This window comes from Osmerus mordax, chromosome 21, assembly GCF_038355195.1.
Source record: "Osmerus mordax isolate fOsmMor3 chromosome 21, fOsmMor3.pri, whole genome shotgun sequence".
Taxonomy (NCBI): domain Eukaryota; kingdom Metazoa; phylum Chordata; class Actinopteri; order Osmeriformes; family Osmeridae; genus Osmerus; species Osmerus mordax.
In genome coordinates, this window is record NC_090070.1 from 1,451,169 (window position 1) to 1,475,685 (window position 24,517).

General features: G+C 39.9%; 2 protein-coding genes across 3 annotated transcripts; one reads left to right on the plus strand and one right to left on the minus strand.

Annotated features, from left to right (window-relative positions):
- Nucleotides 1-227: 227 nt before the first annotated feature.
- Nucleotides 228-11,508, minus strand: capn8 (calpain 8). The gene is made up of 21 exons (XM_067259773.1): nt 11,269-11,508; nt 10,263-10,332; nt 9,308-9,426; nt 8,899-9,032; nt 8,254-8,422; nt 7,938-8,021; nt 5,717-5,802; nt 4,913-4,987; nt 4,601-4,761; nt 4,010-4,179; nt 3,894-3,905; nt 3,442-3,653; nt 3,210-3,246; nt 2,988-3,053; nt 2,835-2,892; nt 2,669-2,733; nt 2,149-2,217; nt 1,882-1,960; nt 1,106-1,222; nt 578-636; nt 228-478 (listed from the first exon to the last, which is right to left on the minus strand). Exons 1-21 carry the CDS (start codon nt 11,506-11,508, stop codon nt 455-457), a joined length of 2,106 nt encoding a protein of 701 aa, XP_067115874.1. The 3' UTR covers nt 228-454.
- An 840-nt stretch (nt 11,509-12,348) lies between these two features.
- Nucleotides 12,349-24,425, plus strand: capn2b (calpain 2, (m/II) large subunit b). Of its 2 annotated transcripts, none has more exons than XM_067258905.1 (21): nt 12,349-12,653; nt 13,400-13,469; nt 17,312-17,430; nt 17,680-17,813; nt 18,028-18,196; nt 18,414-18,497; nt 18,940-19,025; nt 19,245-19,313; nt 19,522-19,682; nt 20,121-20,290; nt 20,486-20,497; nt 20,805-21,016; nt 21,273-21,309; nt 21,466-21,531; nt 21,883-21,940; nt 22,034-22,098; nt 22,288-22,359; nt 22,828-22,906; nt 23,208-23,324; nt 23,713-23,771; nt 23,898-24,425. In XM_067258905.1, exons 1-21 carry the CDS (start codon nt 12,417-12,419, stop codon nt 23,919-23,921), a joined length of 2,100 nt encoding a protein of 699 aa, XP_067115006.1. In that variant the 5' UTR covers nt 12,349-12,416; the 3' UTR covers nt 23,922-24,425. The 2 variants fall into 2 exon arrangements, with proteins under 2 accessions (XP_067115006.1, XP_067115007.1); XM_067258906.1 differs by having other exon boundaries at nt 22,291-22,359.
- The last annotated feature ends 92 nt before the right edge of the window (nt 24,426-24,517 follow it).

Sequence of the window (24,517 nt, forward strand, 5' to 3'; positions counted from 1 at the left end):
TCTTTCAATTCAGCAACCTTTTCTGCTCAACTGCTTGGACAACACGAGTGCCCTTTAATAGAGAAGTGAGGTGGGGTTTCTGTCTGATGAGTGGGTGTGTTCAACAGTTAAAGTCTCGAGTGTGTGTGTGTGTGTTTTCTTTCTAGATTGGAAGGCAATATAATGAAAAATGTTTCTGACAAACAGGTCAAATTCACACATTTAATGATATATAGTACTCTCAAGAAATGTAGACATGAACAACAATCTACGGATAGTACAGTAAAATACTTTTAAGGACAAACATCTAACATCTACTACAACTCTATGTACCTATATGATTCAGTCAAGCATCTGTATTGTTATAAAAATTAAATGTTGCAAAAGCAGGATAATATGGAATTCCATTCCATTGATTTGAATGTCCTCCTTCTTTAGTGCCTGTCTCCGCCCATTGATGATGTTCTCTAGAACTTCAGTTGAGAGCCAGACAAAGCCACTGAAATCCACACAAACACACACAGTTTTAGCCACAAACCGACATCGATATTGAACTTTACACCAAATAATGAATAAACCTCAAATATAAATTACTTACATGAAGTATATTCAGCTCAATCTTCCCACTACCATTTGTGTCAAGTGTTTTGAACATTTCTTTTAAAAAGAAAGGGAGAAATCGACTTAATGGTCAATGGTAACTTCTACACCTACCTACATGTTTCACTAACTGAGTATGAGATGAAATAGTTGCAACTAAACTTCCTGCACAGAAAATTACCAAACACATGAGGTCACAACTTATCTTGAGTATCAAATTCTGAAAATGAAAGTAAAATGTTTTCATCACAGGCTACTTTAAAGATTAAGAAGACACTGTTGGCAAACTTTGGTATGTTTTGCCAACAATCTATTGTTTTATATGCTGTACCAGTACCTAGGTGTGTCATTTTTGCTGTTTGTCAAGTGCAAACCCTGCAGATTTGACAAAATCTCATTTACATGTCACAGCCTGCCATCATGATGCAACGTTTGTAGGCTAAAAATAAACCATTCACATCCTGCAAACTGGTACATGCACATTCACCAGTCCACCTGTTTGTGCAGGTATTATGAAACTACTCACTGTACAGCATTTCCAGTCGTATCAGGCAGCCCACAAAGCAGTCAAAGTCAATGGCATACTCAGCATTAGCATAGCGGGACACTATAACCTGGATCACATCACTATTGACCTGAAATCCTGCAATAAAATATGACAAACTAAATATTGACATGAAATTGTGTCAGTGATCACTGAATAACATTAAGACATAGGCTAAATATCATCGCTTTGAATACAGAAAAGAACAGTGATGTTTAAAATATAGAAAAACAAACACATTTCATGTACATGTCATAGAGAGCAAGACATTTCTTCATATGTAACTCAATTTGTTGCAACAATCAATGTCACATTTGGAGTAAGCTTTCGTTTAGTCCCACAAATTTGATTTTGAATGAATTTAAAGTCTGATGGAAAGGAGGGTGGATGGAAAAATACTTGAACATTATCTTTTCCCGCACATAGTGGTTTGTATTGAGAGATCGAGAAAAAAAAAAAAGATCGGAGAGAGGCCTGCTAATATGACAGTTTTCATTAAGTTTTAACTTGTTGTCTCATTTACTGTTGTGTATTGCATTTTACTGTAAATTGTTGTGTTGTTTGGTACAGTAAATGCTTTATTATAGTGTGTGTTTTTGGTTGTAATCAAGGGGCCCAAGCACCTTGGTTTCAACTGGGTCAAAATATATAAAAATTACAGTAATGCAAATGTGTAGAAAGTAGGCCACCCCTTGTGGTGGCCTACTTGAACACACATTTGTAAGAACACTTTACTAGGATATGAAAATAACCCTCACCCGCCACAGTCAATGCCCCCCTCATCTCATGGGTGCTCATGGTGCCAGAATTGTCTGTGTCAACACTTTTGAAGATTTCCTAGAAAATTATAACAGAAATGTACAGTTATCATGCACAGGTATACTATTTGTTAAGATTAGTTAAAATGTTTGATTTGTGTTAATTACCATTTCATCATTAGTGTGAATTTCAGTATTAGCATTCTTTACAGTAGTAGTTGTATTGAAATATTAGTTATGCTGGACAATCCCTGCCATTACTCTTACCAGGTACTTCTGAATCTTTGTCCACAAAGCATGAAACTCAACCAAGCCCAATTTATGAGAACCATCCATCTGATTGATGTAATTCAGGAAGCGAAAACACTTTAACTCTGCAATCACTCATAAATACGGATCATATGTTTATACATATCTAAAATACATGTATACACATGTCATATATCATATATATATATATATAGTGTGTGTGTGTGTGTGTGTAAAGACACTGAATCAATATTTCTAAAATGTTAATATTTAAGGACGGATCGACAAAGAGCTAGCTTTTCGTTGGCGTAGCTGGTAGTGGTCACGCTTGGCAAGTTAGAGGTGGCGTGTTCGAGCCCAGCGAGTGGCAAACATCGGCCCGTAGTCCTTGTGACAGAGCATGGCCACGTCTGTTACATACCTTTTACATTTGCAAGGAATGAATGGAAGCGATTGGAAATATCTTCTTCACAACGTACAAGTATATTAATGTACAATAGTATTTTTAAGATGCATATTTGGGTTGAGAAAAGGATACATCAAAGAGGCTGATAATGTGCCTGCAGGTCTCAAGGCTGAACCCATCAGTTTTCACATCAGATCCTGTAAAACAAAATGACACGCGTTACACTCTTAGCACAGTGAGGATGGTCATTTTAAATGTCTTACACTGATTAATTTAAAGGTAAGGATAATTTACTTACTGTGGGTGATTACTTTGTTCAAAATCTGTTGAAGCTCAAAGACAGAAATCTCGGCATCCTGTCAGTGTGAAGGAAAAACACAAGGCTTGAAGATTAACCTTTTTTATGTGTATTCAATTGATTTAACAATTCATGCACTGAAATAAAACATACGTTTCCAGCAATTTGCATGAAAAGATGTTTGAAGTGAGGATCCACATCACTCTCTGTGATTTTATGCTAAGAGGAAATACAGAAAATATTAGTGAAATCGTTTTAGCAACCTTGTGTTTGTACACATATGGATGTACAGTAAAAAAAAAATCAATTATTTGAATATGTACGGTATGAGAAATGAATCCAACAATTTAGGTATCCATAGGAATTGTAAATTACCTCCTCAACCTCAACACTGATATCCTCTTCCATTGGACTGAAACATAAATAAATACAATTATTAATTTAGCCGTACAACATGATGTATGTGAATACTTTCCATCCTCGTCTTAGTCAGCAGCATTTAACTTTTGTAATGAAATAAATATATGTGTTTCAACTCAATAAAATTAGACGTGATTATTATATTGCATGTAACATTTTGGTGCAAAGGAAAACCCCTAGCCCACACCTGGTGGCAGCCTGCTTCTCAGAAAACACACGGAGGATGAAACTGCCCTTGCGGTGTGGCTCAAAGGTGGATGGAATGATAACGTACTCCCCCGGGGGCAGCTTGAATCGTCCGCAGATCTCCCTAAGGTTGATGAAGGTGCTACTCATGGCCACAGGCCGCTGTCTCAGAAGCACGTCCGGGCCCAGGTGAATGTTGGAACGGCCCTTATACTACCAACGGACATGGGGAGGGGAGTGGCCAAACGTGTGGAAAACAATCTACTAAGCTTTCAAACATTTCTAAATGTTAAGCTTTCATAAGCGCTGTACACCATTGTGGTGGGTTATTTTGGAAGATGAATGCATTTACTGCAATATCAAGTTTAAACCTTTCCAGACAAAGAATGTTTGATAGCTTCTAGCTGTGATTCTTATGGCCTGTTATGAAACCTTCATTTTCATGTACATTACCTCATCTGGGACCTTGAATACAAACAAAACAAATTACAAAACAAACAATTAGAATATTAACACACATATTTTATGTGGCACTGTTTTTCCCTATGCTGTGCTTTTTCTAGCAATACCTGGTAAATAGCAAAGCCAATGGTGTTGAGGTCTCGGCCAAATCTACGCTCTGTGCGTCCATCTTTCTGCATCAGACCCACCAGGAAGGTGCAACCATCCTCCCCATCATTAGGGTCCTCGTCCACATCCTCCAACTTGATGACAAACTGAAGGTTGGAGCAGAATGTGGCTGCGGAGTAATATGGTCAAAATGGGACATAAACATGGTTATCCGGACATTAAGCTACCATACATGGATTTAAAAAGACGATTGCGTTTTTGAAAATAGTGCTACATAGCAATTTCCCCTAGAAATCTTAGCTAAGGATTTCCACACCCACATTTTTAAAGAGCATGATGTAACATAATTAAATTTACTCCAGGAATGAATGGCAAAACCTGTCTCTGGTGAAGGAATAAATAAAATATTCCAGGCCTTTAAAATGTGAAAGCAACATACACAAATATAATTCTGGAAAATTGAAAAATGATTATTGTTTTTAACACAGTTAAACCACAGTTAAAAACAGTTTCCAAAAGATTTAAGAAATATTGTCAGTGGAGACCTGGGTTGAGGATTTTAAAACTGAAAATAAGCATCCGATTAGCACCTGCATTGTTCCTGCACCCCCCAGCTGTGGAGCCCACTCTCCACACTCCGTCAAACTGGCAGTGGTTCCAGCGAGCCACCTCATCACTCGTTAGTGTGTCAGGTGTTAGGTTGCAGATCTCCAGCTTTGAGTACTGCAGCTGGAAGTCAGATAATGACATCCTGGATGTAGACAAGAAGAAGAAGGTATTTTAAAGGTAGGATCTGTGGTGAGACTTTTTCACTCGTGACCTGTTATGATAACTGGGTTGTTTTATGGTGATGTTGACATGAGAGTGTCAAATCCTGTAATGTACAGACGGAAGTCTCATACCAAAACTCTCCATCCTCAGCAGAGTAATCTAATCTTGCCTTTTCCTCTGGCCGTACCCCATCCCATTCTCTAGAGCTGAGATAAAACAAAAAGAGTCAAGTGAAATGTTTATTTTGTACCTGGGCCAGTTGCATAAAAATAGACCTAGTCTTCGACTTAAATGTAACTTTAAGTCTGACTTGCCATAGACACTTAAATTTACCTGTTGCATAAACTTCACTATCAGTGACTAATGTAAGACTGACCTAGATAGCCTATTGCGCTTTGCATTATGGTAAAATAATACACTTTGTGAAAAAATTTAACTTGGCGGACAAAACATCGACACTTTACGGCGAAAGATTGATACATTTAAACCTGATGAATCAATAACGTTATGAGTTATGTTGTCATCTACTCACTCGTTTAATAAAATGACATTTAGCGGAAAAGAAGAACCCAATCAACATTTTCTGCAGTTACAATTAACAAACTTTCGTAATAAATTATGCTAAGATAATGAGGTAGTCTACTAACAGATCGTTGGCATAGCAACTCAGCCCTTACCACAAGGTTTAGCCAGGGGGAGAGGTGGCAAACTTTTTTTTTTACCTCAAATTAAGTCAGTCTTACTATTTATGCAACAGACAGGCTTAGTTAGACTAGTCTAACCTGACAATTTAAGACGGTCTAAGGCTAAGACTAGTCTTAGTTTATGCAACTGGCCCCAGATGTTTGTACTGAAAGAACACTCCTTTTACCCCCAATTTAACTCCAGTTGGTATAACTGCCTGGAGTCTACAAAATAACTATTTAGTTGCTTACTTATCACTCCAGGGACCGGTCCACTCAACCTGACCCCAGGGGTTACGGATTCGAACCAGCTGCACCGGTGTACCATGCAGGTGGACCTTCATTCGACATGGCAACAGAACAGTTGGTGCTGTTTAACTGCCCCTCACTGTGTCATTGCCATTGTTAGCTAATGCACAGTGCCTTCAGAAAGTACAACCCTTCACTTCCTCGTTTTGTTGTGTTATAGACTCAAATTAATCGTGTTTTTCTATCAATGCTCACACAAAACCCCACAGTGACAGTTACAAATTTGCATTTGATTGACATCTTCAAACCTCTTCGCCTCAGGAAGAGGGGGATGGACACATAAGATTTGCATTTGGACTGGGAGACTAGTTTAGTTTGGTTCTTTGGAGGAACACATACTGCTAGTTGAGAAGATGTCACCAAGCTGGTTTAGGCAGCAGGTCATGTCATCAGCTGACAATGTCACCTTGTGTAAAACAAATGGGCTCATGAGCCCTTCCCCTTTAAGCGAAACAAGCAGACAAGCAGAGACACCTGCTACAGAGCCACACACCCTAAGACTGGGCCCTTTATCTTTCTACATGACAATAACAACCTGAAGCACACAGTGGCTTTGGAAATGACCCAGATCATCTGTGGAAAGACCTTAAGTTTGCAGTTCCCCAATGCTCCACATCTCACCGACAGAGCTAAATTATTACAAGGTATTGTTAGCAGATTGATAATATGTTGTAAATAAAGACAATAACACAGCAAAAACTGAAATACTGAAGGGATGTAAATTTCCACTGTACACCCTCTTGAGATTACAGTTAACGTGCAAGCTAGTCATAACAACAACACGAATGAGATAACGTTTAAAAACCCTTTCATTGTGTAGCCCACCTAAATTGCACAGGGCCAAAATACTGTGATTGCTGTGATTCTCCATTCCCCTAGATGGCGCTGCTTCATGTTTATTGGCTAAGCCACTCTTTTTTAGCGCGGCTAAAGAAGATTAGCAATTTATTATTTTTTTATTTTCTCCTTCGTCAAGTGCATCGTGAGATGAAGATAGTGAGATATAAATATAGTGAAACAGACCACTTAACATACGGGAGAAACAACCTTGAAACCGGGTGGAGACGGTGTTACGTCCCAACTGGTTCCCAATTTAACTGGTTCCCCAGCTGTGCGTGCACCTATCAGTCTGCCTCTATCACCAGATTCGTCACAAATTCACAAACATATTATTACTGCCGATTTTCAAGTCGGATCTCATATGAAAGTAGGCCTATAGGCTACGTGCGCACAACATTAGGCTACCATTCGCGACAAAATAAATGGAGACAAAATAACTGGTTCCCCGCTGGGGAACCAGTTAAATTGGGAACCAGTTGGGACGTAACACCGGCACCCGAGCAGGTGGGACGCAAGAACAACTCCCTGACGCACGAGAGAACAAGCTGAACCCTTTTTTATACTTGTGTTTCAATTGCATTGTATATAATATGCTGGGGCAGGGAAAGATAGCCAGTTGGACTTCGTGAACCAGCCCAAACTCTGTTGTGGGTAGGGAAACGTAGACAACTCCAGAGCTCTGTAGCTACTTGTTGATTTCCAACTGCTGCATTTAAGCTGATATTATCGGACCTCTGCGACTCCAGACCACTCTTTCTAGAACACAGGTTTGTGTCATTGATACTATCATTACATATTGGAATAGACACACAATATTTAAATCCTTCAAATTGGTTCCCATACCGGGAGTCGAACCCGGGCCGCCTGTGTGAATTTTGTGGCATACATGTGCGTTCTTAATGATGAGATGGCGTAACGTGAATTCATATGTTTATTCAGCTACGAGGTTACCTTAATAGCTTAAGTTTTTGAGGCCTAGAGCCAGCATAAAGGATGTTTGTAACGCCTTTTGCCGTCCAATCGTGACAGAATTGAATTTCAGTTACATTGATTTCGAATGTGTTAGTGATAAAGCTATGTATAGCTACTAATTAGACATTTTGCATTTGTGTATGCAGATTGTTTTTTTGTTGTTGTACATATTCTGCCACTGTTGAGAGAGAGAGAGAGAGAGATTCTACAGCGATTTCTAATGCTTAGTATCACTAATATAGGTCATTGTGATATTCTCATTGATGCCTTAAGTTACGTTTGTTACAATTGGGAGTATCATTCCCATAAAAGCTGCTGAAGTTGTATTCAGATTGACAGTGTTCACTCTAACCTCTTCCGCTGCAGTGATGGAGTATGCATGGCCTTTCACCAACTTCTGACGAGTAACAGCCTCAGTCTCGGATGCGCTTGTTATCTAAAACAAAGCATTTTGTTACATTATGTTTTGTTTGTCTCACTTTCCTATTCACCACACCCTATACTCAAAACATTGACAAAAACAATGATTGTTTACTCTTCGTCAAAAGTTTAACACAGAACAGTAGGCAACAGTAGGCAAGAACAGAACCAAAATGTCTACTGCTGATATTACAACCCTGATCTTGAGTGGGCACACACAGGTAGTTTTAGTAGTGAAGTAGACTTACATCAATTGAGCAGCCCAAGAGGGAACCCAGCCCAAGAGCTTTCTGGATTATTTTAAATAGGTAGGGTGGGGCTTTGCCCAGGTTGTAGGTCTCAGCAATGCCTCCGGTGAAGTCTTCAAAGCCTTCGTTAGTGGAACCACCAGACAAGGCCTCATATGAGCTGTTTACTCTGCACAGTAAAAAAAATCACCAGAGATATTTAATCTCTGCACAACTGTAGGAATGAAGAAACATGTCTCCTGCTTTGTTCCACTGATTAAAAATGTTTTACATTTATGCATAAAACATTTTATGGTTAAATATATACATAAACAAGGACGTTTTCATACATGTGAAGGCCATTCAAAACAAAGATGCAATAGATCCTGTGACCGGACCAGATATGGCAGGTTCAGAAAGCTACTTTCTCTGAGAAAATATTTACATTTCAGGCTGTGGGTTGTGGCTGTAGGTAACTCCTGTATTTGTTCAACAGATAAGACCAACCTTCCATGACCAAACCAAAAAGTTACATTTACATGTTATTATCTAAAGAACTGCAGATACCAGTAATATAGACCATATACAGTGTCTATTTTCTGCCAGAGGAAGAACCTGTTCCTACAGTCTCACCATCACCTACCACCAACTTCTCTGTCTACTTACTTGGCGTAGGCCTTCTCCAGCAGGGCACTCCAGAACTCCGTCCCCTCGGCAGAGTGGACGAAAAGGAGCTTGTCCTCTCTAGTGGGCAGCCTGTCATCAATGACAACATCCACCCATTCTCCAAACTGCCAAAACTGCGGGCATGGAAAACGGAATGTGACTCACTTCCCAATCCTGTTTTAGTTTAGTTCTTTTCACTTCTTTCCCTTGTTCACTACAACAGATATTTTCAAGATGGTTTATTTTGGCAAGTGTAAAAACTAAAGTCGAAACAAGAGCTTCTTACTCTCTGTAGAACAACTAGGAAAATTACAAAGCTTCCTGTTCAGTGCTGTCCTGCCTGTTTGTGTCCCTGGCAGACATGGATGCATGGCCATGGACAAGCCCCAGGGAAAAGTCTCACACTCACCTGGAAGTGAAAGATCCCTGCATAGTGCTCAGTAAAGCTCTGCCCGGGAGGAACAACTCGAGCGAGGATTTCCTTATCCAGGGTCAAAGAAGCAATGGCAGCCAGTAACCAACAGTCACCTGCATATGTATCAGTTTAGAAATTTGTTTCAATCACTTTGCGGTTACTTTGTTACAATTGCAGTCATAAACTTTGATAGAGGGAGAGCATCATGTGTGCAAACAACATAAGCATGTTTAAATGACAGGGTGTTCACCACTTATACAAATATTCACTATGAGTAATTCTCTGTCATTCGCGGAGGTAGTACTTGTGGGTGTATTCCATCAGGACAATCCAAATGGACACCTAGTTAGTTACCTTCATTTTATTCACTCTGTTTTGTTATAAAGATATATTGCATTCATGTGCCTTCAGTCTGCTTGCACTGTACATTTGAAGGAGGTGTGGGTCATATTCAAACAACTGCCAGATACTTATTTGAATAGTGGATTGAGCTAACAAGGAATGGCTTTTCAGTTTTTGGTATATCGGTTGCAAAACTGAATAGGCTTCTTCCCAACCTTGTCAGCAGGACTGCTACTGAATATGGTGATCAAATGGATTTATATGAAGCAATGTGTATTCAGTGCAGATGCTTAGACACAGAGATAGGCTGCAGAGTTAGAGTCCAATTGCAGACAATTCCAGGCACTTAGATATTTCCCAACTGGGGTTGCCACTCCCACTCATTGTTTAAACATAATATATTATGGATGTGGGTGATTACGTGGAGTTCTTATTTCAGAGCAAAGGAGTGGCCCTCAACTGGATCAACAACCAAGTTTTTTGTGTTCATTTGGAAATCTAATTACACAATAAAAATTCTGAAAAACTAAAATACATTCATTTTCTATGAGTGTTTCCTGTGTATTATTACACTTTTCATCTGCATAAGAGGATTTATTAAACTCACCTAGAGCTCCTTGACAGATATCAGTTCTCTGGGCTCCATCAACAATGAACTGAGGGCTTGACAACAATTCCTGTGTTAAAAAACAAATATTGTTATTTATTATTATCATTACCCTCATCATTATCATAAACAATATTCATCATAACAGCCAACCTTTGTTTCACTGAAATTGTCTTACACGTGTAACAATTTACGAGGACATTTCATTACACATGGGAGTCAGATGGCTGAGCGGTTAGGGAGTCGGGCTAGTAATCAGAAGGTTGCCAGTTCGATTCCCCGCCCGTGCCAAAAGACGTTGTGTCCTTGGGCAAGGCACTTCACCCTACTTGCCTCGGGGGAATGTCCCTGTACTTACTGTAAGTCGCTCTGGATAAGAGCGTCTGATAAATGACTAAATGTAAATGTACACATATGCTTTGTAATGGATACACATACATCACTTTAAACTTGACTTTTTAATTACATACATGTTACCCAATTACCAACTTTTTTTAAATTCAAAACAGGTACTAAATTGAGAGTATGAGCAAAAAGTTAAGTTACGTTGGCTTAAAGTAGGCCAAGAGCTGATTTAGCAGTTGATCTGATCCCTGAGACTCACAGCATCTCTCCATCCTCCAAGCCCAGGGAATAAGACACTCCCCAACACCATTAGACAGCCCCCCACCCCCCACGTCGTCTAGGAAACTTGACCCAGAGGAGGCTACAGTACAGAAGCTCACACAAAAGACCAAGTGGCAAAACAAACACACATACTAGCCCTGTCAACTTGGATTTCCTTTTATGGCATTAGTCAATCCTGCCTTAGTTACTGCCAAGTCATGTAGAGACCCTTTAACTGTTAATAAAAGAGCAATATGATAATCCTAGACCCTTACTGCTAAGTGTCTGATACTAAATGCACTACAAATAGTTTAAGTTCAAATGTCACAACAATAGACTGTGCTTGCATCTAATTTATGTCATGTGTACCCTGTTAAATGCCAGATGAGATGGACCTTACCGTGGGTCTTTTCCACACCACACCCTTTGTTTTGGAGGAGTAGCGTCCCAACTCATTGTAACCGAGAGAGTTCCAGTCAGCTGGGAAGGTTGGGTCATTGAACAGGGTCCCACTCTTCAAACTGTCTCTTCTCAAACTTTCATAATCCTGCTTGTTGAAGGGTATGGCCTTGTCATTGCTGCCTATCCCTTCGTCCTCCCTGGTTTTCCTTCTGGCCAGGCTATTCGCTATATTCGACATGTTGTCCCTCTTAGACTTGCTGGATTGGATGTGTTCTGTAGTGGTGTGAAGTGTACAGCAGACCCTGTGGGTGCTTCGGTTTAAATCCTGCAGGAAAGCAGGTGTGAAGGGGTGGAGTCGCTTGACCTGTAGTCACCTGAGACAGGTGGAGGTGTGGTGTATGCTGTTCCATAGAACCTCCATTTCTGAATTATGAATGACCTTACATGGAATCCAGAGGGGTAGAGCTAATGGAGATTATTACATTTACAATAAATACTGCATTTATGAAGAGTGTGAATGGAGAGTACCCATGCTGCCACTTTGAGATTTCACATTTAGGCTGTTCATCGGTGTAGGGTGTACCAGACGGGACATTTTTCTATGCAAAAATGTTATGAGCCTTACAAGTGTAGGTAGCCTACATCAGTTGGAAAATAAATCTACCGGTGACCGATTAAAAGGTTCAATAAACTTGAATTGCAGGTGGGTGCATGTGTGTGGGTCACGGTCACACCATAGATTTATAAATACAGATAGCTACTACTACACCAGTAAGATACGAGGCTGACAGGGAACATCCAAATGATTAAGTATCTTTGATTTTGTAAAAAAGAATTATCTGTTGGATTGTTCTACGTAAACGCCGATATTTTGCTACATTCCTTACTTCGCATTGGAAACTTCGCATTAAATGCAATACAAATTATGGTTTAAGGGAATTATGAACAGGTTTAAAGAACATAAGTGATGTGCTTTAGTGATAGTTTCGTCTTCCTTGTCGCTTTGGTCAAAACACGCAGCAACTTGTATCAAACAGGCCACGCCTGGATGTGGGGCGGAGACGGACAATCACAGCTTAAAAGTTTCCATGCAACTTTAACATCTGTGCATTCTTGGTGATAGTGTTAAACAGCATTTCACCAAAAATGTCTGGTGTAGCGTCTACCCTCGCCAAAAAAAGGGCACTGGCCGCAGGATTTGGCACCAACGCTAATGCTGTGAAATACCTCAATCAGGACTTTGAAACGCTCAGAGCCCAATGTTTGAGTCAAGGTGGACTATTTTCGGATCCAACTTTTCCAGCCGCACCCGAATCGTTGGGTTTTAAAGAACTCGGCCCTAGCTCGTCTAAAACTAGAGGAGTGGTATGGAAAAGGCCTAGAGTAAGTACCTGTGAAGTTATGCTTACAATTGTGCGTCTTTATTTATGAATGCATATGATTTGGTTGCTGTTGGGATGGTTGTTGGATTATGAAGTTATCGCGCATTACGCATCTCCATGTCACGTAGCTAAGATCCATAAAGGATAGAGTAACTATTGAGAAAACGAAGCCTTGATGAATTGTGAAATGGTAGGATCCGTTTTAGTTAAGACTTCTTTGAGAGTCCCTATTGTAACTTACTCTAGCCTACTTTATTTAAGTGTGCGGTAATCAAACACTAAATGTTGTTAAATTGTTTATGATGGATGCCCTGTTATAATAATAATATATATATATATAATTATTATTTATGTATTTATATATTTTTGGTGACATCATGTAAATATAAGTACTGTAGCCTGTGGATTCTTTTTAGTAAAAGTTTATATTGACGTCCCAGCTAGTATAGCCAAGTAGGCTACTGTATCTGGAGGTATAAGTCCTTTCCACAAGGAGGCGCTATACAACCAAGGTATTGACTGCAAATTGCATAATATTTTGGGGACGCTTGACCAAATGTATGAGACAAGCGAAACAGTAGGCCTATTTGATCTATGATTGATATGGTGTTTTATGTACAGTTTTGTACAAACAAAGTTTCTATCTAATACAGTACATGATTGTTAATATGTAAATCCAATAGAGAAAAGGACAGAGAGAGGGGGAATTGTCTTTTACTTTCTTGTGACTGTAAAAACTTTTTCCAGGAGTTGTGCTCACATCCAGAGTTCATTGTTGGAGGTGCCACCAGAACGGATATCTGTCAAGGAGCTCTAGGTAACATTAGCTTGCTCTTGCTTCACAACAAGGGCATTTTTACTGTACATTCTTAACTTGAAAAGCTTGCATAAAAACCCCTTTGGGTATCAGCTCTCTTGCATTTTATAAGCCCTTCTCTGTGACCCCAACACGGTTTATTTTATCCTAAAATAAACCGTATGCCAAAGATATGATACAAACCATCTTCACCCTCAAAAAAATTCCCATGGTATGTGTTCAGTACGGAAGGGTTAGGTTGGGTACTTGGGTTAGGTTTTGTCTGGTTGTGCAAATATGCAACTGAAATTTGATCCTAACCTCAAATTACAAGAAGAGGCTTGCCCATTGTTTATCTGAGTCTAAAAGGTGCCACATGTTTTCGAAGACTTGCTCAAGTGGGAGTTGTGAAGTGAAAAAGTTATTTTGGAAAAATGTAATGTTATTATCTGATGAGCTCTGAGCAAGGTGACACACCCGCACATGCATGCACACACACACACACACACACACACACACACACACACACACACACACACACACACACACACACACCCACACACACACACACACCCACAGACACAATTCATCCCCTACAGAATTCAAGGAAGTGGCTGATGACTCACCATATGCGTGCCTCAGTTAAACCACACAATATTTTTTGTTCGGTGGTTTCAAGCATACAGTAGAAAGACAGTGTTTCCTCTAGGATTTCTTTTAGCAGTGGGGGCAGGACTGTCCGACCCCCCCCCCCCCCCCCCCCCATGTCATATTGCACATACTTTCGTCCTATTTCCCCTAAAGCAATAAGGTTAGGCTACTTAAAGAGACCTTCCACTCATAAAGTAGGCTATAGGTTACCTAAATGGCAAATGCTGTCAATTAATAATTGACGTAACAACGTATTGTAAATGGTCGATTAAGGTACTCGAAAGCATGTACACTGTCTGCTTCATTTGATCTTGATAGGCTGTAGCAAATAATAACAATAAACCCACTATTTATTAATTAAAACTACTTCAGCATAATAATGCACTTAAAATACAAACAGCAGCAATTGCTATCGAATCAACAGACATGTGCAATTTAGCTAGCCCGGGGAAGAATAAAAACAACGAAAATCACCAGTTAACTTAATTTAAATTAGCAAGAACTATAGACTAATACAACAAAAGGCTTAAATGAACTGACAACGTAAATTATACGATTTACAGTTCTCAAGGACGCACACACGCAATCTCAACTGCGGTGTGAAGCGCGTGTCCGTGCTATTCTCCGACATGCACTCAATCATTGCTGATAGACGGCCTACAATTTTGTACAGCCCTATTTCTGATACAGTGGCGGCAGAAATCTCTCGTCTTACTTTGTCGTACACAACAGGGATTTGTTTCTCGGAGAATAGCTTCCTATTAGGGTTAGGGTCAAGAGAGTTTGGAAGCTAGCTCCTTCAAATCGCCAGCTACGGAATGGTGAACCCTTAATTTTGAAAAAGCTCTTACAAATGTGGGAACATAGGGCTGTTGGAATAGAGGGCTGTGGGAACCTAGGGGCTGTGGGAACATAGGCACGCTCCCGAATGATGGACAGGGGCAAACAAGCAAAGAACATGTGTATATTGTTGTAACGGTTTTGACCTGGAAATTTAACTTGTGAAAACGCAAGTTGTCTCTTCATAAAACAACAAACAGTAGAGTTCTTCATTGCATTCAAATATTCAGCAACTTGCTCTTTAGAATAATTAAGAATAGGCCTATGTCTTCGTAAAAATTCAGTGGCGGCACTGAATCAGAAATAGGGCTGTATAAAATTGTAGGCCGTCTATCAGTGATTGTTAGAGTGTAGGGATGGGAAGATTCACCGATTCGCATCAATGCATCGGCATAAAAGCTCACGATGCGATGGCCCGGATCAAAAGTGTGCACCGGATACAATGTGGGATGAATCGCGATGCATCGTTTCTAACATTTTTGCATCGGTATAATCCGATGTATTTATATAGAATCGTGTGTAGGCGAACACCATTTAGTATTTAGAAATGTGACCAATGATTTGTGACCAATAATTTATATTTAGATATATTAAAGATCCTGTAAAGTGGAATTAAAAACGAGTTTCAAGTTCACCACAGAATAATGTGTTATTAACTACCCATCCAAATTTGAATGAAAAAAAACCACGACAAGTATGTTAAATTAGGCTTTGAAATCGTAAGAAAATCAGCAGTCTTCTCTGTTAAAGACTGGGGGGGGGTGTCGCCTGAAGGAGCTGAAGCTCCGCCCCTCGCTGCCTACCTACCACCCAGATAATGGACGCTACGTCAAGCCGAACAAAACAGTATAGAATTTATTTGTTCAATGAGTGAAACATACAGATGCATATAAATGAAATGTTCCCCTGAGCTGTAACACGAGTAAAAATTGACACCAGAGAAAGCAGACAGTGAGCTCTTCTAGCACACTAGCTACCATTTCACCAAAATACCATCATTCTACACCGAGTAGCCTAATATCAAGTTAGCGGTTTGCACTAACTCAAAGCAGAGATACCTCTGGAAAAGTTATCTAGTATAATTATAATATAATATATAGGGAGTCAGGTGGCTGAGCGGTGAGGGAGTCGGGCTAGTAATCTGAAGGTTGCCAGTTCGATTCCCAGCCGTGCCAAATGACGTTGTGTCCTTGGGCAAGGCACTTCACCCTACTTGCCTCGGGAGGAATGTCCCTGTACTTACTTTAAGTCGTTCTGGATAAGAGCGTCTGCTAAATGACTAAATGTAAATGTAATGTATAACAAGCACACAGAACCGTGTGTTGGTGAACCCCGTCTGTCTCTGGTCTATGTTAAAACTGCCCGCCATGAAATGGTCAGTGCAGAGGCGGCTGTTGGAGTTTATCCGAAGCTTTCCATGAGCGTGGCTCTTCACAAAATCTATCCACCTATTTTTCCTTTCATTATCAACAGGGAACTTAAATGGCGTTGCAGCGCAGCTGGAGTTCTTGCATCAGGGAAGATGCAGTTGCGGGTGGTGGGAGACATCCTGAAGCTAGCTAGCTAGGTGATGTAAGCTAAAATAACAGTACAGCAGGAGGAGCCATTCAGTGATCTGACGTAGATAGGTCGAAATGACGTAGATAGGTAGTTTTTTGGCTCCGCCCATTAAAACCTGATCTGAAAACGGAAGAGAAACTGTTCTTCGGTCTAACTCCACAGTTTCAGTGCGACAACGTTTTTGCGCTTTGCACATGCTTTCAGGAACTCATTTCACACGTATATAATGTACTTAGAAGCAAAACATGGAATTTACTTTAAAGGATCTTTAAGCGCGCTCTCATCTCCACTGCTGTCAGTGGCCGATTCTCTTCAAGTCTCTCGGCCAAGTTTCGCGCGAGGTGGAGGCGTGTTTGGGCGAGTGTCCCTATGAATTGCAATAAATCCAAGGTTTGGAAACACTTCGGATTTTACAAGAAAGATGGGCAATTTGAGAAGACCCATGCAATTGGCGACAAACTTTAGCTACGATGTCTTTGGGAACGGCCCGTAAAACTAAGATTCGTTGTACGATGGATTCTACGATCAATTTAGGTTAACGACGCTTTCGGGAAACGCAGCCCTGAATAATCTTTCACTTAATCTCTAGTAACACCAGAGATTTGGGTCTGGATATCTGGCATTAGTCTTGCGATCACAAAACCTTGTGCTATTGCTATCTTGGTCACAAGGCCCACAATTTAGAAGCATTGTCAAGATGTCAAAGTGCGAATGGAAATCTGTGGGCTCTTGATCTTTTCCTTTATTCAAATTAGTACACAAATATACACAGAAATCCTTTTGTTTATTTATCTTATATTTTCCTTGATCAGGTGACTGTTGGCTTTTGGCTGCCATTGCCTCTTTGACCCTTAATGAGGATGTCTTGGCCAGAGTGGTTCCCAGCGGGCAGGGCTTTGGAGACACTTATGCTGGAATTTTTCACTTTCAGGTCTGTGCCCCTTGCTGTTGTCTGATTATGCTTCTGATCTAAACAGTCAATTTCACTTTTATTGATCATTTAGTTGTAAATGTAGGCCTTAAGTAGGCCTAAACAATACATTTCAGTCTGTGGCCACTCTATTATTGTAGATATATTTACGTTTTTATGAAGATTCACTGAACTGAATGTTTAAAATGCGGGATATTATAGTGCTGAAAGGTTTTCAATGTGGCTAATTGACACCTCCATATCGTGCAGTTTTGGCAGTTTGGCGAGTGGGTGGATGTTGTCATTGATGACAGGCTGCCAGTGAAAGATGGAGAGCTGCTCTTTGTCCACTCTGCTGAGGGGACGGAGTTCTGGAGTGCCCTGCTGGAGAAGGCCTATGCCAAGTGAGCGGACTGTAATCCAAAAACATTTAATACAGACAGGTTTTCTGAAACTGATGCCCTAAGGAGTTTCTCCACCATACAGTATACTGACATGAATCCAAAACTCAACAAAGTATTGTTCAGAATGTCTATACTTTCACTTGATTGCATTCACCTCTTCAAGTTAATGCTATTGATTGAAACATCTCCTGATGAACAACTGTGTTGCCTACAGGGTGAATGGCTGCTACGAGGCCTTGTCTGGGGGCTCCACCACGGAGGGCTTTGAGGATTTTACCGGGGGCATTGCTGAGAATTACGATCTGAAGTCAGCTCCCCCGAACATGTTCCAGATTATCAGGAAAGCTCTGGATGCTGGAGCTCTGCTTGGATGCTCCATTGACGTACGTCCTTGATTGATAACCCCAACAACTGTGTGTGTATTATATAATGTGATATCTAAAATGGAGGCACGCAGTGTTTGACACAGCAGTGCAAACTGTAAACATGGATGTAAAAAAGGTGCCTAATAGTTTTGCATAACCAATACATATATTAAATTAAGTATCTTAGTGTCAAGTGTTGTGGAATCTTGTTATTTATTGTTATTTTGTGGTGCAGATTACCAGTGCCTCTGATTCGGAAGCTGTCACTCGCCAGAAGCTGGTGAAGGGCCACGCCTATTCCTTAACAGGAGCTGTTGAGGTGAGTCACTGCATCCAAACTGCCTGGGCCAAATCAAGTCAAATTGTATTTGTATAGCCCTTTTTACAAGCAATGTTCAAGGTTTCCCGCAGAAAATGTGTTAGATAAGGTGGTAGGGTGGGGTTTGCCGTCAGACCGGGGGGGAGTGGGGGGGGGGGGGGGGTCGTATGTGCGATAGACTAATGCATTCTGCAGAGAAGGGATACTGGTGTTGGTCACGGTTTGGAATTAAAGGGAGTAAAACAGGACAGAGTAACACAGTGGATATTGCTATACATTTTAAGTTTAAATGACGTAGTTAAGGCGGCAGGCGTGTGTTGCTTAGGTCGGCCGCCTTAACTGAAAAGTGCTGCGGGAAACCCTGAGTAGTAGTCACTCTGGTAGTGAGGTGTTTATGGATTGCAACTCGGGGCATAGCTGAGGTGTGTGTGTTGATGTGAAGGTGAACTACCGTGGAGGAAAGGAGAAGCTGATCAGGATGCGTAACCCCTGGGGTCAGGTGGAGTGGACTGGGGCATGGAGTGACGGGTGGGTCTCACTATAAACAACAAAACTAGTCAACCGTTACTATTTAAGATGCTATTGTGTGTTCATTGACTGATTTAAAGACTTTTTTCAACATATACAGAAAGAAAAGCATCCACAGCAAGTAAATAGATAGAATAGATAGTATACATGAATATGATTTATGTGTCACATTGCTATATTCAACTTGGAATTTTAATAAATGCTGTCATATCTCTGAAGTTCTTCAGAGTGGAACTATGTTGATAGCTCTGAGCGTCCAGTGATCAAAGCAGAAGATGGAGAATTCTGGTATGTTCCTTTTTTATTCTAGATAATGAAGAGTGGATTACTACTGTATTTCACCAATTATACATACCAATTGATGTATCAACCTCTAAAACAGAACACACTGATCTTGATGACATTATTTTCAGTTGTCTGTCACTTTATCATTTCTTTACCACAATGACTGATCGGTTCGATCACTTAATCACACTTCCACTTTTTTTCCATGTAGGATGTCTTTCAATGAGTTCCTGAGGAACTACTCTCGTATAGAAATCTGCACGCTGACACCGGACACCATCACCGATGACTCGGTGAAGCACTGGAGTGTGTGTAACTACAACGGCAGCTGGAGGAAGGGCTCCACGGCGGGGGGCTGCAGGAACCATCCTTGTGAGTACTCAGGGAGACAGTGAAAGGAATCACACAGGAACCGACAGGATTGTTGTGTTTAAAACTTACGTCTGTTAAAGGATTAAGTCAGAAGAATTGGAAATTATTAATAAATTAATTGTGCCAAATAGTTGGTTTGCATGAGGTAGTCTTTCCAAAGTTGTTTTGTCAATATATATCATAAACAATTTACACTTGTATCATAAGTATTTATACATGGACTGCTATTGAACTGGGGCAGTGTCTTTTGTTCTGATCGCTTTGCTGTTTGCACACTGTGGTGTTGATAATGTTTGTGTATGAATATGTTTGTGTTTATGTACCTGTTCTCTTGTAATGTAATGTATCTGATGTACTATGACGATTACATTTCCCTCCGAGGATTAATTAAGTCAACTAAGTAATAAATATAAACAATTGAAAACATTTCTACCACAGACACCTTCTGGATGAACCCTCAGTTTGTGATCAGGCTGGATGAGGAAGATGATGACCCAGATGACAACGAAGTAGGCTGCAGCTTTGTAGTTGGCCTCATCCAGAAAAATCGTCGCAAATTGAGGAAAGTAGGCGAGGACATGCACACCATTGGTTTCGCCATCTATGAGGTGAGATCATTGTTCAGCAGACTATTAAAGCTACTCTCTAATCATGTACAGTACCAGTCAAAAGTTTGGACACATTTTCCCTTGAAGATGTGTCCAAACTTTTGACTGGTACTGTAAGTTATGACTGATAACTAAGTATTGATAACTATGTATCTGATAACTAATTCAAATGTTCATTGTTTTTGATTTCCTTAGGTTCCAGCACAGGTGAGGAATAGACCAGAGAAGGCATAGATACAGTATGCTGATCTTGTCAGCACTACATGACACATTCTTCTCACTTGGTCAGAGGAGGCGCTCAATGACCTGTCACTCAAATGTGGTACTTTGCCTAACCCTGTTCTTGGTTAAACTGTTTACTTCCTTGAATGCTGTCTGAACAAGTGCAGAAGTCAAGTATCTGTTTTACAGACAGTTTTAACAGATACATTAAAATCCTTTGTTACAAAGGATTCAACGTTCATTCCATTGTGTTCAACATGCATCGTTACTGATTGGTTTCGTCTCCTGTCAGTTTCATGGCCAGAGGGAGGTTCACCTGGATAAAAACTACTTCCTGACACACGCTCAGAAGGCTCGGTCAGAAACGTTCATCAACCTGCGAGAGGTCAGCACACGATTCAAGCTGCCCCCCGGGGAGTACCTCATCGTCCCCTCGACCTACGATCCGCACCTGAACGGTGACTTCTGCATCCGCGTCTTTTCCGAGAAGCAGACAGAGACAGTGTAATGCTTGTAGTTTCACTCTTGCATGTGATTTGATCATTTGCGTTTAAGGCAAAATGTTAAAAGGTGCTGTGTGTATGTGCTTGAAAAAGACATGGGGAAATGTGTTGCTCTATACCGAATGGGTTGTTGCATTGTATGTGTATTGTTTACCTACACGGTCCATGACCTGGTTCATGAGATTACATTGGAATTATTAGCTTTTTTTTTTAGTCAAGGTGAGAAATAAACTTGTATCTCTCAAATTCTTCCCTAGACCCTGTGATGATCCTGTGGAAGCAGTATTGGATGACGTAAGTCCACTACCATAGTCAAGATATAGGTGTGATTTAAATTGGGGATCATTGGTGCAGGAAAATTCCTAACTAGCTTGGGACCTCGTACTGCATGTGTCAAATGTGTAAGAACTGAAGACGATTGTGAACTAATTTCATTTGTGTGTGTTTCAGGATGTTGTGTCTGATGCTGAGGTGGATTCTGGGTTTAGAGGGTTGTTTACAAAGCTGGCTGGAAAAGTAAGTTTCATTTCATGAAGAGTAAAGTATTAACATTTGGCAATACTAATAGAAAGGGGAAGAGAAGGGGCCAGTTCCATATCTCTCCCAGCAGAATAATATAATTTTACAAACAATATCACATGTATTTTATTGTCATCTCTTCCAAACCAAATCCTATTAAATTAGACTGCTCATATCCATACGGACGCACCACATACATACCCCTATTGTTTGTGTAATAACACAAACCTGCAAATGTACTAAAATCACTGTAAAGTGGTCATGCAGGCAATGCCTACTTCGTAGGCTAAATCTTGAGCTTGCTGGTTTGACCTTATTCCTTTGTTTAATTGATGATATATTACATAGGACATGGAGATCTCTGCAACGGAGCTGCTAACTATTTTGAATAAGATTGTTGCCAAACGTAAGTGAAGGTGCTCTGCAGACATATATACGTTTTCAGGCTAAATGGAAATAACAACTTTCTAAGCTCAACATCTGGCTTTGTTTCTTGCAGGAACTGACATTAAAACAGACGGCTTTAGTCTCGAAACCTGCCGAGTCATGGTGAATCTCATGGACGTATCCTTTCTGTGTTTACTATACTCAGAATGAAAAGTCATGCAAAACATATTTATGAAATGGCCTATCTTTTTTTGTCCAGTATCATGTCAGCCCTTAAATAATGGGTCTGGTTGCCTTTATGACAACATTTAAACAATACAATTATTACCGTCTCTAATCGGTTCAGAATCAGCCTTAATATGACAGAAGGACAGTGGAAATGGAAAGCTGGGTCTGGGGGAGTTTGCAACTCTTTGGAAGAAGGTGCAGAAATACCTGGTAAGATAGCTGGCCATCAGTTGGTACATTGCATTTCAGGCCCATTCTTTAACAATCAAACACCAGTGGGTATAGCCTGAAGGGACAGACACCAGAGATACACATGATATGTAAATGAAGCCTGTGACATTTGGTTCCCAAGCCCCAGTAAGGACTAACCAGGAGAGAGTGCAGTTGTGACCTTAAAATGACTGCAGCACAAAAATAAACAAGCCCATGATTGTTGTTCATTCAATAGTAGATGGCACATTGAAAGTAAAAAAAAAACAGCACCACGCTAACAATATATATGGAAAAAAACGATTATGCATTTTCTATGGTGCATTTTCATATTTTTCCGAACTAGGTTACATCATTCAGTTTTAATGATTGATTAAATACTGTAATGAGAGGCCAAGAGAGTCATAATACGATGATTGATGATGATTGATTGACTGATTCATGTATTACTCTTTATGCTCCATGCAGGGTATCTATAAGAAGAATGACATGGACAACTCAGGCACCATGAGTTCACCTGAGATGCGTATCGCCTTGAAGGAAGCAGGTGTGTTTTCCGGCACTGTACTATAAATACATTTCATTTTGAGGGGTCAGTAGATGGTAAGACAACTTTCAACATACTTTCAAACTGTACTGCAACTGGTCAATGTCAAGATTTAGTGGATTGTTGGCATTTGTTGATAGGTATAGTAATTATTATGTAAAACTGACAATCTGTTGTGTGTTGATTTGTGGATGCTTTGAGCACTAGTCAATGGCTATGCTGACAGAATGAGTATTTATACACCACTTTCTCAGTTGTGACAATTTTCCAAAAATCTAAGATTTGTTTTGGTCCTTTCCAGGCTTTACCCTGAATAACCCCATCTACCAGCTTCTGATAGCTCGCTATGCTGAACCAGACATGACCATTGACTTTGACAACTTTGTGGCATGCCTCATGCGCCTGGAAATGATGTTCAGTAAGTAAATAGTATTTATTTTACAGTGTAGGACTTTTGTAAGAGTGTGTGTTCTTTTTGAATAATTGATTTTAGATTTCATCAATTAATAAAATATGCATATGGCTAAATATGGATTTATCCATAACATTTGTTCTGGTGGTGTGTACAGATTCAAACTGTGATCTGTCTCGCATAACATGGAGAACCTCTTATTCACTGAATGTTTACATTTCAACTCTGGTCTCTTCACTGGCATCAGAATTATGTGGAAAATACTGCTGCCAACAGGGCAAACAACATCGCTCAATGTGGCCATTCAGTTAGAATGGAAATTTTCTGTGTCAAATTCAGCATGGCGTCGTGTTGAATACAAATATTGTATTTAATAAATGACTTTATAACACAGGAGTCTTTAAGAAGATTGATGCACATGAGACTGGCTTCATAGAGCTTGACTTCCAACAGGTCAGTGAATTAATTTCTCAGTGAAAATGTTTTTTGCATTTCCTTTAAGTATTATTGTGTGCAATGGAGGGTGATAGACAGATTGTTACAGAAGTGTGTGGGTGTGTGTTTGTTTTTTGTATACAGTGGCTTAACTTTTCAATGATCTAGAAGACCCTTAAACCACCCGGAAAGACGGGAAGCTAAAGAACAAGTGTAAAGAACAAGTGTTAAACACCTAAATAGGTAACACATGACACCTGTTATTTCACATTTTTGGGGATTTTATAAAAATGTTGCATGGTTTGTTAAGTTTGAAAACATTACTTATTCCTGATATAGTTCATGTAGTCTACGACACAAGTACCAATCTAGAACAATCAATTTGTTCTGTACCCTTTGTAAAGGCCAAACTTTGTGTTTTGTCAGATATGTAATATGATTTACGTCTTAGACACTCAATTCTTAAGATTTGGTTTTCAAATGTTTATGTGCTTAATTTACTATATTGCAGAGATCTATTATGATAAGTTTACCAGAAACATACAGTATTTGTTCAAGCATTAGTGCTCCATGGGACCATGAGTCAGCATCTGAATACAATAACTAAGGACAATCTTGTGTAAAACTATGGCATTTATTCATCCTTCTTTAAATAAACAATTTGTTAAACTATTCACAATTCAGTACGTGTTATTATTATTTTCCCGAAAATGCATTTTGCATTTACATCATTTATATTCTAAGTTATGTTCAATGACTATTGT